This window comes from Rosa chinensis, chromosome 4, assembly GCF_002994745.2.
Source record: "Rosa chinensis cultivar Old Blush chromosome 4, RchiOBHm-V2, whole genome shotgun sequence".
Taxonomy (NCBI): Eukaryota; Viridiplantae; Streptophyta; class Magnoliopsida; order Rosales; family Rosaceae; genus Rosa; species Rosa chinensis.
Window position 1 is genome coordinate 9,641,340 of NC_037091.1, and position 12,451 is coordinate 9,653,790.

General features: G+C 38.1%; 1 protein-coding gene across 2 annotated transcripts; it reads right to left on the reverse strand.

Moving 5' to 3' along the window:
• Positions 1 to 6,315: 6,315 nt before the first annotated feature.
• LOC112201091 (G-type lectin S-receptor-like serine/threonine-protein kinase At1g61370) lies at positions 6,316 to 10,949 on the reverse strand. Of its 2 annotated transcripts, none has more exons than XM_024342109.2 (7): positions 8,555 to 10,949; positions 8,366 to 8,473; positions 8,041 to 8,237; positions 7,734 to 7,944; positions 7,095 to 7,332; positions 6,868 to 7,018; positions 6,316 to 6,776 (listed from the first exon to the last, which is right to left on the reverse strand). In XM_024342109.2, the coding sequence occupies exons 1-7, from the start codon at positions 9,849 to 9,851 to the stop codon at positions 6,474 to 6,476; spliced, it is 2,505 nt and encodes an 834-aa protein (XP_024197877.1). In that variant the 5' UTR covers positions 9,852 to 10,949; the 3' UTR covers positions 6,316 to 6,473. The 2 variants fall into 2 exon arrangements, with proteins under 2 accessions (XP_024197877.1, XP_024197876.1); XM_024342108.2 differs by having other exon boundaries at positions 8,041 to 8,255.
• Between the last annotated feature and the right edge of the window lie 1,502 nt (positions 10,950 to 12,451).

Genomic DNA, 12,451 nt, shown 5'->3' on the forward strand with positions numbered 1-12,451 from the left:
CAAGCTTCATTAATGAAATTTCTCTCCTTAAAAAAAGAAAAAGACACTAGTTTATAAGAGCAAAATATATGAAAAATGTTTCAATTTGAGTTCATTACTAATATTAGAAGCATTTTAGTATTCATGTCTTTTTGGTAATTATATACAACCACAACTTTTTGCGTTCAGTTTACCAAACACCTTCAAACTTCTTTTCATTCTTACAGCACTTTTAAAAAACAGTTTACCAAACACTCACTGCTTTCTCTCACAGCAAAACCAAATGCCCTTCTGACCACAGCAAAACTAAAAGCACTTTTGGCCACAGTACAGCAACTCCAAACTAAGCCTAAAGCAAGAGCTCTGTTCATGCTGAATTAAAATGACGGTTTTGCCACTTTAGTTGTTGATTATTGCATCCGTGCCCTTCATCCTAGTGTAACACGCCATGCACCGCATCCTTACTTTTGGGTCGCTCTTGCATTAGAGACATCTATTCGTCTTCAGGATTTAATTTTCTCTTCTTGTATCACAGAGTAATCATCGATCTACCCATAAAAGATAATCATCAATCATCTGCTCTTCCCTTTTTATCTTCTGTTTGAATAACTAATCATCAATCTTCTATTCTATTGTTCTATCTTTGATGCTTGGGTTGGACAGAAAGTGAGAAAGAGGACTTCATGAATTTAAACCTATGTATTGCAAACCTAATCGAGAAGAAAAGGAAGAAGATGTATCCGGGTATTTAGGTTTTAATCTAAGAAATAAGAAGATGAATCTGGGTAATCGGTTCTCAATTTGGTTTTTTTTTTTCCTTTTTTTTTCAGTTACATCGAATCGATTGAATCGGATAGTTGGTTTTTGTGGTATTGTGGTTTAATTTGCAATGCTTTTTCACGTCTTCAGATATCCTAGATGGTGCTCTAGTCGATTTCCTAGGTTTCAAACTCTGGTGTTTGAATCCACTAAGCATTTAATTGATAGCTAATTTGTTGATTCTGCATCAGGTAATAATCCTTTTCACTAAAAGAAATGCTCTATTAGACTATTATTGTTTCCCAGTGTTTGTAGCTATTAGTAGTCCAACCTGTAAATCCACGATAGCTTATTTCTTCATTTAGTATAGTTTCAAAATTTCAGTTGAAGATTATTTCTCTAAAGGGGTAGTACTTCCCTGGAGTGAAAAGCATCACTCTACTAATCATTTTTTATGTAATTGAGGGTCTGAGGCCACCAATCACTGAAATAGGTAATACTATTCGGTGCATTGTCATTAAAACTTAATTTAGCTCCTTCTCATGATAGAAGATCACAGTCTGTTCCCCCCAGTTACTACATTGATTCAATATCTGATGCTAAGAGACCAAAGAGAACCTCTTCTAGGGGAGGCTAAATCCATTATTTGCAGGCGTTATGGTGAGTATATATGCATTTAGACAAATGATGATATTTGCAGTTTGGAATGTAAACTGACTAATATAATTGTAATTCATATATGGAAAATTTATTGATTTTCCTTTGCTTGGTTTTACTTGCGGCTAGGTTTTTAGCTGATAAGTAACAAAGGTACTGCTTCTTCTTGCTCTATGCCTTTCCTCATATGGATATTGCTTGCTTTCGGGGTTCATGGTTATTTGTGGTTGCATGTGGTTTTGTAGAATTAGCTTTATCTGAAATGTGGTTTTAGTGTGGGTTTTTTCTAAAATGTGTTTAATTTCTGATTTTAAGTATTGAAATTTAGGGAATTATTGATTCTACAAATTAGAGTTTCTTGATTCGTTGGATTTTGTGAATGGGTGTTTGTTGCTGATTTAGGCTGAATGTGTAAGGAAGAAATTACAACTTCATTCTGATTTCCACAATGAATGGTGGGGATGCTTCTTTTGGGACAACGCTCTCATGTTCGTCTTTTGTGAATGGGTGTTTGATGTTGTAATTTTTTCATGCCCTGTGATTGTCAGCTTTCATGATGATTTATTTAGGATATTTTGCATGAAAAAAATGTTCATCTTGCTTTTTTACTTTCATATTTGGTGACATCCTTCTAATGTCTATTAACCCTATTGTTTCTGCAGACTCATGACAGAGTTATCTCAGCTATGTCCTATGGCCCAAGAGAATTCACATGTTGCTTACAGAAAGACATCCACAAAATTTTCACTTTCATTAGATCGAAAAACATTGGTCAAAGGTAGAAAAGAAAGATTTTCAAAAGGGAATAAGACAGCAATTTCAGGAAATGGTGGTTCAATCTACTAGATGAATCAAGGTATCTTCGCTCATTTTCATCATTTATGATGTCATGTCACAGTAACATTTTGGAGTGTGATTTGTGAAACGAATCGGAATTGGTGAAAGACTGAAAGTTCAAAATGAACCTACATATAAATAGGTTATGAAATTTTTTAGCACTTGATAATGGAAGGCAGAAATCCCTTTATATTCAATGCTTAGTAGCTATTTATCTGCGAATTTTGTTGGTATGTATAATTCCAGCTGGATGTGATTGCTTATGTTTCAAAAGAGATCAAAACGGTATAGTATCTTTTTTTGTCTAGCTCAGGCCTTGCTTCAATCTAAAAAGGGAAATTTATGGTTTAACCATGCATGCTTACCTAGACCACATAGTTGTACATTGATATGTGATACTCCACATATTTCCTAAACATGCCTTCCCTAACTTCATTTATCCTTGACAGTTATTCTAAAACACCTCATGGAGACTCAAATGACATTGATAACATTTTGGCTTCAATTAAGGATCTTGAAATTACCTCATATAGCATTAGACAGTTCATGCCTAAGGTTAACCGGGAGAAGTTGGCTTCCACGTGTTTCTGGACCCTCTGGTGGAGAATGTGAAGCAAGGTAACCTTTTTGTAATGGTACACCTCCCTCTCATGGCATTGAATTTCTAATGGAATTATGTGCAAAAGTCGGAAATTACCCATAAAGTTTTGGATTCCCGAAATCTTTAGATCTTCGAGTGTTCCACGTTGTGTTGAATTGATGGACAAGGCTTGGTGGGTTCAAACCGCAATAAGGAGAGCTTCAAATCTTGGGTGGTGGCATCATTTGAGGTGGTTGGAGAAGAGAGCTCTGACCAGGTCATGTTGCGTGGATGTCGAAGGTTTTCTTGCTTCAATTCTCTCTCTCAAAGGAAAATCAGAGGAAGTGGTGGCCAGAGACTTAGTCGTCGTGGAGAGGTGCGCCAAACGCGATTGGTCCGATAGTCCGGGGAGGCAGGACGAAGAAGAACCCGTCAGGTCGGGCTGGAAATCCGAGTCGCTATGAGAGAATTTTGGATTAGGGTTTTTGACTGAAATGGAAAGTTGTCGAAAATGGAAGGATGAAACTGCTATTTATAGTAGGTTTTCTAAAATAGTAACTTTTACTTTCTGATCATAACTCTTTCATGCTAACTCCGATTTTTACATGTCACATATCCACGAACTCGGTTTTATGTTCTCTACATTTTTTGTGAAGGAAGTTTTCTAAAAAACAGAGCCAAATAGGAAGTCAACTTTTGTAACGTCCCGAACCTAAATTCACCTGTTTACTAGTCATTTGGACGGTAAACGACAATTACTTTCACTTTTTACTCTGTTTCGATACTTTTAGTAGCCCTAAAAGTTGACTTTTTGTTCGGGTCAAAATTTGAGAAAATGTTCTTCATGGAAGTTGTAGAGGACGTTAAACCGAGCGCGTGCATATGTGGTATGTAAAAATCGGACTTCGTATGCGAGAGTTATGGCCAAAAATGTGAAGTTACTGTTCATGGTAATTTTTGATTAAAATAGAAATTTACCCCGGGTAGGTTTCCATTTCCGGAAACCCACCCCAGCTCTTTCTCTCTCCTCTCCCCCGACCTCTCTCTTCTCCGGTTCGGCCATTTTTCTTCTCCCTTTCGATTTGCCACTTTCCGGCCACCAACCGGCGTGCCACCGGTCACCAGAGGAGCGCCTCCTCCCTCCGAGCACCCTAGCAACCTTGGTTTTCCACGATTTGGCCGGAAAACCACGGATCGAAGGAAAAACTCCTCCGGCTGCAGTTTGAAGCTTTTGTCGATTTCCGGCGATTCCGGCCACCTCCGGTCCCCATCTCGCCGTCGAAGGTTCGGTTTTCATCACTGATCATTTCCCCTATGGCCTTGTATCACGATTTGTTGTGTAGATGCCGAATCGACGAATTGAAATTCTAGGGTTCTTGAGGATTTCTGGGTTTTGTTCAATTGATCGATTTCGGCCGTTTTTAATTGTTATTTGGGAATGTTGTAGTTGAGAAGTTGAATCAGTGTGTTGAGTAGGTGCTGCTGCCAAAGTTTGGTGGCCATCGGAGCTGGTGGCGGTGGCGGCGGTGCCGCCACTGTGGGCGGCGGTAGCGGCGGCTAGGGTAGCTTTTTAATTTCATTTTCTGGCTAGTTAAATTCTATAATTATCATAGAGCTTGTATGTGAAGTTTGGTGAATTTTGGAGAAGTTTGAAATTGTTTGTGAATTTCCGAAGTTTGAAGTTTTGTGATGGAATTGTGGGAAATCCGGCCGTCGGATTTCCCTCGTTTTCATTGTGGATTGTGTAATTGAGGAATTGGTGTTGTGGAAGAGATTTGGGTGGAATTTGAGAAGTAATGGAGATAGGGTTTTTCAGGTTTCATTTAGGTTCGTAACTATTTTATCGGATTGCCGTTTACGGAAATATAATTGTGTACAGGATAATGTTGCGAGCTACGGCTAGATAAAGGAACTCGTTTGCGTGGTCGCCCAATAGTACTGTGAGTGGACTTTTATTTTTTCAAAGATTGATGCATGCATTTATTTAAATAGTTCCGAAGTTATAAATTATTTATCAATTTACTTTCTTGAGCACACGGTTATTTTCGGAAACGGTTTTGGTTAATTGATTTACTTGGAGATTTTATGGCGTGCGGGGTCACGTCATTGGATTATGCTTTCCTTATCTTATTTATTCATTTCCGAGGTGATTTCCGGATTTATACTATTTATATTATATTTATATTCGTTGATTTGAGACTTTTATGAGATTTTCGAAATGAGATTTCGATGAAGTTAATCTTGATACTTATTTATATCCTATTTATTTTGATGATGAGATTATCTTGGCGTGTGGGACACGTTATGGGAATTGCTTTTACGAGTTGGGGAAGTTTTATGGATTTACTTGGTTTTCGGATTTTCTTTTGCCATACTTTGGGTGACTTATCATTGCTAGCATTGATTTCCGCCTTTGTGGCGCGGTGATGGGATCACCGTAGCCCTTCCGCCTTTGTGGCGCAGGTTACTGTCTCTGTGACAGTAATTCTGTAGCCCGGTATCCTATCGCTACACTTAGTGGCGTAAGGGTATATTACGGGAGTTATGGGAGTATTTTAGCCTGGGAGGCTATCACCCGAGCCTGGGAGGCTCACTCGTATGGCTATCGCTTTCCCCTACTCACTTTACTACTTTAGCTAGCGGGGCTAGCTCGATTTTCGTTTGTCCAGCGGGGCTGGTATTATTTTCCTTGAGTATCGGAGTTCCAACTTTTTCTTTTAAATCATATGGGACTAGCAGGGCTAGTCGGTTTTTATGAGTGAAACTCCTCTTGTTTTATTTTCGTAAATCCTTGCATGCATCGGGAATTTCTAAAGGAAATAAATGTGGGAAAGTATAAAATCCATTTGATTTATATTTGTTTATTTTTGTCCACTCACGCTAACGTTTTTATATACTTTTCCCCTGGGCCTTTCGGTTTCTAATGCCCAGTTTGCAGGCGTTATTAGTTGAGGTCGGGCGTACGTGGTTCGAGGCATAGTTGACGAATAGCTTCCGCACTTCTTTGTTTGGCTCTGATCTATTGTGGGTTGCTGTTTTAGGTAGTCCACTTTAGAGGTGACTCGACCAGTTCTCGGTAGAGTTATCACTAAGGTGGGCCCCGCAGGGCCACCTCGGATTTCAGGGTGAAATTCGGGGCGGGTCCTGTCAACTTTTGGTCCCCTAATTGATCGTAATAAAGGTAAAAAGTAAGATTCTTAATTATTTACATAATGAATGACCGGTAAATAGGTAAGTTAACTGGTAATAGGCAAGTTTAGGTACGGGCATAATATGTTAAAAGAGAAAGACTAAGATGGGTAAGGATTTGTTTAGAAATTTAGATCAATTGGAAAAACAAACCACAAAGTTCAATTTAATTTGCACAAACCTACTTCAGTTTTTTGTACGAAACTGCAATGGGCAATTAAAATTGAACATGGGTGAAGGTGTGAAGCATAAGACTACAGAAAGTATAAATAAAACAAAAAAGTATAAGACTACAGAAAAATGGTTTTGGTGCATACTTAATTTTTCGTGTATAAAATTTGTAAAATCATCAATAAGAAGCATCTTCTTAACAAAAAAAAAACCTTCATATGCTACCAAATAGAAAACCTTCAACATGGTTTTTGAGAATGACCAAAAGGCATCGCATTGTGATGTACCAATTTGCTATCATTTAACGTCCTTCAATTATTGTCATGCTAGCTTCATTTTTGGAGGAATTTGTATTTTCATAGTATGGTCCAGGACGATAAACTGAGTTTTGGATGGTGAATACAGGTCTCTTTGGATGTGGACCATCTTTCTCGCTGCTTAGAATTGAAGCTACATCCACCATGGTTGGTCTATCTGTAGCATTGTCCTGTACACAAAGAACCCCAACATGCACGCATTTCATTACTTCTGATGAGGAATATGAATCACCCAATACTTCATCTACTAAATCCAATGCCCTGCCTTCATTCCACAACTTCCATGCCTGAAAATAATCCCATTGATTATTGTTAAGACCTGTCAAGACCTCAAAGTTGTAGACAACAACTACATTAAGATTTATAGTATAAACTTACATAGGCAAGGAAGCCTAGTTGTTGGTCATATAAATAGAAGCTAGTGTTCTTCTTGCCACTAATAACCTCCAATACCAGGACCCCGAAGCTGTAGACATCAGATTTTTCAGAAAATATCCCACCCATGGCATACTCTGGAGACATATAGCCACTGCATAGCAAACACATTAGTACATATCTGACAAAATTGAATCTTTTGGTCTCTCGCTAAAAGAATTGATTCTCACCGTGTTCCAACAACCTTCTGAGTATTGTCTAGACTCTGTGTTTCTTCAATTATGCGTGCCAATCCAAAATCTGAGATTTTTGGATTCATTTTCTCATCCAAGAGAATGTTACTGAGTTTTAGATCTCTATGTATCACCTTCACATAGGAATCATGATGGAGATAAAGAAGTCCTCTAGCAACACCCTGAATAATATTAAAGCGTGTAGCCCAATCAAGCACTGCTCTCTTCGTCAGATCTAATCAAATATTCAATGGACCCAATTAGAGTAGTAACATTATTCATATTTCCCATGCATGTAACAAAGAAACATTGACGATCACTAGACTTCTAGCCTTATATATAGCTAGATTTCCACCTTTAAGTGTTAACAAATAGAGAATTGTATGAAAAGTAGTGAGTACATAGTATAGATCTGAACTAAACATACACACAAAATATTGAACAGTGGTGAGCATTAAACATGCATGGCTGACTGTCTTCCTTTGTCGAACTCTATGATAAATTGTATCTCGGTAAATTTCACGTGAATTCATCATAACTCTATGCTTGAACTTTTGAAGCTTATTTATATTAAAAGGAATATAGGTAAAGATGAGTAATGTACAGCAGCTAAAATAAAACACTAGTGAAACTAACCCAATAGAAAAGTATCCAGGCTTTTGTTAGGCATGAACTCGTAAATTAGTAACTTCTCATCCTCTTTAACACAGCAGCCCATCATCCTAACAAGGTTTTTGTGCTGAAGATTGGAGATCAACATCATCTCATTCTTGAACTCTTCGACACCTTGTCTTGAGCTACTAGATAGTCTTTTTACTGCTATTTCCTTCCCTTCTGGTAGCATCCCCTGCATGATGTCCACAGATTAGCCATTGCATACATGTCTATATATATCTTGAATCTTCTGAAGTGCTAACTAGTGTTTTCTTAATAAAGAAAATACCTTATAAACTGGGCCAAAGCCTCCTTGACCAAGTTTGTTTGTGATGCTGAAGTTGTTTGTGGCAATTAGTATGCTATCAAAATCATATATCTTTAGCTCCGAGAGATTATACTTTCCTATATATTCTCGAATACCGTCTCTATGAATCTTAGTCATACTAGTTGATTCCAAGCGCTGTGTTTTTAACTCGACACGTCCTGATTTTGCAAATAAAACTATCAAACAGAGTTAGAACCAAACAAGAAGCAACATTTGTGTCACAGACAATAAATAATAAATTTTTATAATGTGCTAAATTTAAAATCCCCTCATCTAATTCTCTTACGCTTTTGGTTGGCATACCGCCCATGCAAATTGAAGACTATGGCAACCAAGATACTCATAAATCCAATAGTCGTAAGGCTGGCAATTAACTTCATCGGCTTTCCTTCAACTGAAAAGAAAAGACAAAAAATCAACATACACAAACGAAAATTAGTGGTATACAAGTTGTGCAAGAGCTATAATCATTTACCTGGTTCTGAGTGTGGTACGCGGACATAAAGATCTTCTCCAAAAGATGGAAACTGCTGCATATCAATAAGGTCTTTGGACCACATCAAACACCCTATGGTATCAACATTGGCAAAAGCCAGGCAAGAACAATTACTGAGGCACTGTATCTTGCAGTCCTCGAACTTTTCTAGAGCCAAAGAACTCAGATATTCATGAAAATCTGGTACTTTCAATCTTTCCAACTTCAAAAACCCATCTTTTCCTTTTGATGAGACTGATTCATTTCTATGTGTCTCACAAGACAAATTTGTTCGTCTCACACAACCTCCTGTCCAGTTTCCTTTGGTCCATTCCTCATTTGACTTTGGTATAAACCCGTTCACACACTTGCAGATTGGAGATTCATAAGCTTTGCAAACCCCAAAAGGTCCACAGGCGCCATAATTGTCGCATGGGTTGTTCCATGATTTCCACATAAGATGCCAGTTCTTGTGACTTTGTGAAACAAAAACTCTCCCTATACCTTCAGAAGACATTTCATCATATGCAAGAACTTTGCCACCAGGAATTTTGTCAAAATCATAAGATAAATACCTTGCTTCCTGTGTCACATTAACAATGATAGTAAATGGATTTACATACTGATTTGTTGGTGGGGGTATACCAATAAACTGTGATTTATCCCATGGCCCACTTCTCCAATGGGGAGTAGATCCATTAATCCAAATGAACTTTTGTGGTGGCGACTCTGCTGACAGTCCCGCCCAGAATATCCCCGGTGATGAATCATTTTCACTTTTCCAAGATATCAAGAAATTTTGTTTTCCAGAACCTCTATCATATCCCAACAACATTCTTGGCAGTAGTGAGTCACTAGGATTATTAAAACTCTCCCACAAATCAGCTCCCATAACACCTTTGGCAACAAAGTTTCCATTATCTAAGAGAACTGCAGATGAACAATTAGATATATTGGCCGACCAGACAAAAATTTGTTTCCCATCTACGAGCTCCAGACTCCCGCTGCTGCCAATTCTCAAACTAGCCAAGGTGTCTGTAGCTGCAAGAGGATTATCTCTGTTTGCCACCCATACATATTTACGGGGATATATACTTTTGTGCCACAAGCCCACATACTTATTGGCAGAACTATTAGGACTGAAGAAGCCCAATTCGAATATTAGGCCAGGAGAGACTAGAGTTTCCCCCTTGGATAATGGGTGTGAAGGAGTTATGGTATATACTTCAGCGCCATACTGTGACAGAAGCAAACTGAAGATGAATAAGAAAAACAAAGTACCACTACCTAGTTGCATCCTTACGCAGATATGTTTCCCAGAAGAACAATGTCAATTATTCTCTTTTTTACAATGATAGCTCTTCTAATGAAAGTATAAAAGCACCTAGGCCACACAGACCTTGGCTTACATCAGGTAATTGAGAAATTTCTATGATGGTTCCGCCAATGCTTTCAAGTCATGGCACACAGATTTGATATTACGATTGACTGATTGTCAACCAAAAAAGCATACATCAGTAATTGTGATTGATTGATTGTCAGCCACACAAGCATACATAAGTTGTTCACATCCCACTATCTTCTATGGCCACTTTCTGTTATTCAACATACTGATTGAGATCAAACTAACAAACACGGAGCGTGTCGAGCAAGTAAGCCTGTGGTCACAATCAGCATTGATTGGTTGATACAATTTACATCTTTCCTGTTGGCTACCCACAGAACTTTACGGGGTAATATATTCTTGTGCCATATCCCCACCTACATATTTGCTGAGTTACTAGGACTGAAGAAACCCAATTCGAAAATCCTGCCATGGAAGACTAGAGTTTGTCCCTGTGCTAAAGGGTGTAAAGGAGTTATCTCATACAGTACTTCAGTACAACGATGCTGTGACAGAAGAGAGTTGAAGCAGAACAGGAACAGCCTAGAGGCCATACTATGACATACTGTGACAGAAGCAAACTGAAGATGAATAAGAAAAACAAAGTACCACTACCCAGTTGCATCCTTACCCAGATATGTTTCCCAGAAGAACAATGTCAATTATTCTCTTTTTTACAATGATAGCTCTTCTAATGAAAGTATAAAAGCACCTAGGCCACACAGACCTTGGCTTACATCAGGTAATTGAGAAATTTCTATGATGGTTCCGCCAATGCTTTCAAGTCATGGCACACAGATTTGATATTACGATTGACTGATTGTCAACCAAAAAAGCATACATCAGTAATTGTGATTGATTGATTGTCAGCCACACAAGCATACATAAGTTGTTCACATCCCACTATCTTCTATGGCCACTTTCTGTTATTCAACATACTGATTGAGATCAAACTAACAAACACGGAGCGTGTCGAGCAAGTAAGCCTGTGGTCACAATCAGCATTGATTGGTTGATACAATTTACATCTTTCCTGTTGGCTACCCACAGAACTTTACGGGGTAATATATTCTTGTGCCATATCCCCACCTACATATTTGCTGAGTTACTAGGACTGAAGAAACCCAATTCGAAAATCCTGCCATGGAAGACTAGAGTTTGTCCCTGTGCTAAAGGGTGTAAAGGAGTTATCTCATACAGTACTTCAGTACAACGATGCTGTGACAGAAGAGAGTTGAAGCAGAACAGGAACAGCCTAGAGGCCATACTATGACATACTGTGACAGAAGCAAACTGAAGATGAATAAGAAAAACAAAGTACCACTACCCAGTTGCATCCTTACGCAGATATGTTTCCCAGAAGAACAATGTCAATTATTCTCTTTTTTACAATGATAGCTCTTCTAATGAAAGTATAAAAGCACCTAGGCCACACAGACCTTGGCTTACATCAGGTAATTGAGAAATTTCTATGATGGTTCCGCCAATGCTTTCAAATCATGGCACACAGATTTGATATTACGATTGACTGATTGTCAACCAAAAAAGCATACATCAGTAATTGTGATTGATTGATTGTCAGCCACACAAGCATACGTAAGTTGTTCACATCCCACTATCTTCTATGGCCACTTTCTGTTATTCAACATACTGATTGAGATCAAACTAACAAACACGGAGCGTGTCGAGCAAGTAAGCCTGTGGTCACAATTAGCATTGATTGGTTGATACAATTTACATCTTTCCTGTTGGCTACCCACAGAACTTTACGGGGTAATATATTCTTGTGCCATATCCCCACCTACATATTTGCTGAGTTACTAGGACTGAAGAAACCCAATTCGAAAATCCTGCCATGGAAGACTAGAGTTTGTCCCTGTGCTAAAGGGTGTAAAGGAGTTATCTCATACAGTACTTCAGTACAACGATGCTATGACAGAAGAGAGTTGAGGCAGAACAGGAACAGCCTAGAGGCCTCTCTGGGAGTTGGAGCATTTTCTGAAAATGGGCCATTTGGGTATATCATTGATTTTTTTACTTCTCTCCATGAAATAATTCAGGTAGGTATATATATTACATATTGATATGCTAATGTTTTTCTCTATCTTGCAGTTACTGCCCTTAATGTGATGTATAACAGCTTAACCTCTTTAAGTTAAAACCAAGTGGCGGTGACCACGCTGGGGAATTGGCCCCCTCTGCTTCTATCGTGAAGCAAAAAAGAAAAATAAATAAAAAAATATTAAATAAATATCTAAATATCTAAATAATTCAATAAAATTCAATTAAAAAACTATATAAATATGTTCATAAGGATTTTTCGGTGATTGGACATAAATGCTAGAGTTAGAATTTAAGTGAGACCCACTAGATATTCATATAGATGAACAATTCCGTGTGTAAATAGTATTATAGCAACGCTAGTAATACTTATAGATTATTATCGTTTTCATACGAATTTCTGAATTGAATACTTTGATTTTACACAGATAAGAATCTATGTGTGATGGGTA

Bases quoted from the DNA above. Each gene is read 5' to 3' on its own strand.
- LOC112201091 (XM_024342108.2), bottom strand. From the start codon at position 9,851: ATGCAACTAGGTAGTGGTACTTTGTTTTTCTTATTCATCTTCAGTTTG. The intron at 8,474-8,554 runs GTAAATGATTAT...TTTTCTTTTCAG, and splicing joins CGTACCACACTCAGAACCAG to TTGAAGGAAAGCCGATGAAG. The intron at 7,019-7,094 runs GTGAGAATCAAT...TTTGCTATGCAG, and splicing joins CAGAAGGTTGTTGGAACACG to TGGCTATATGTCTCCAGAGT.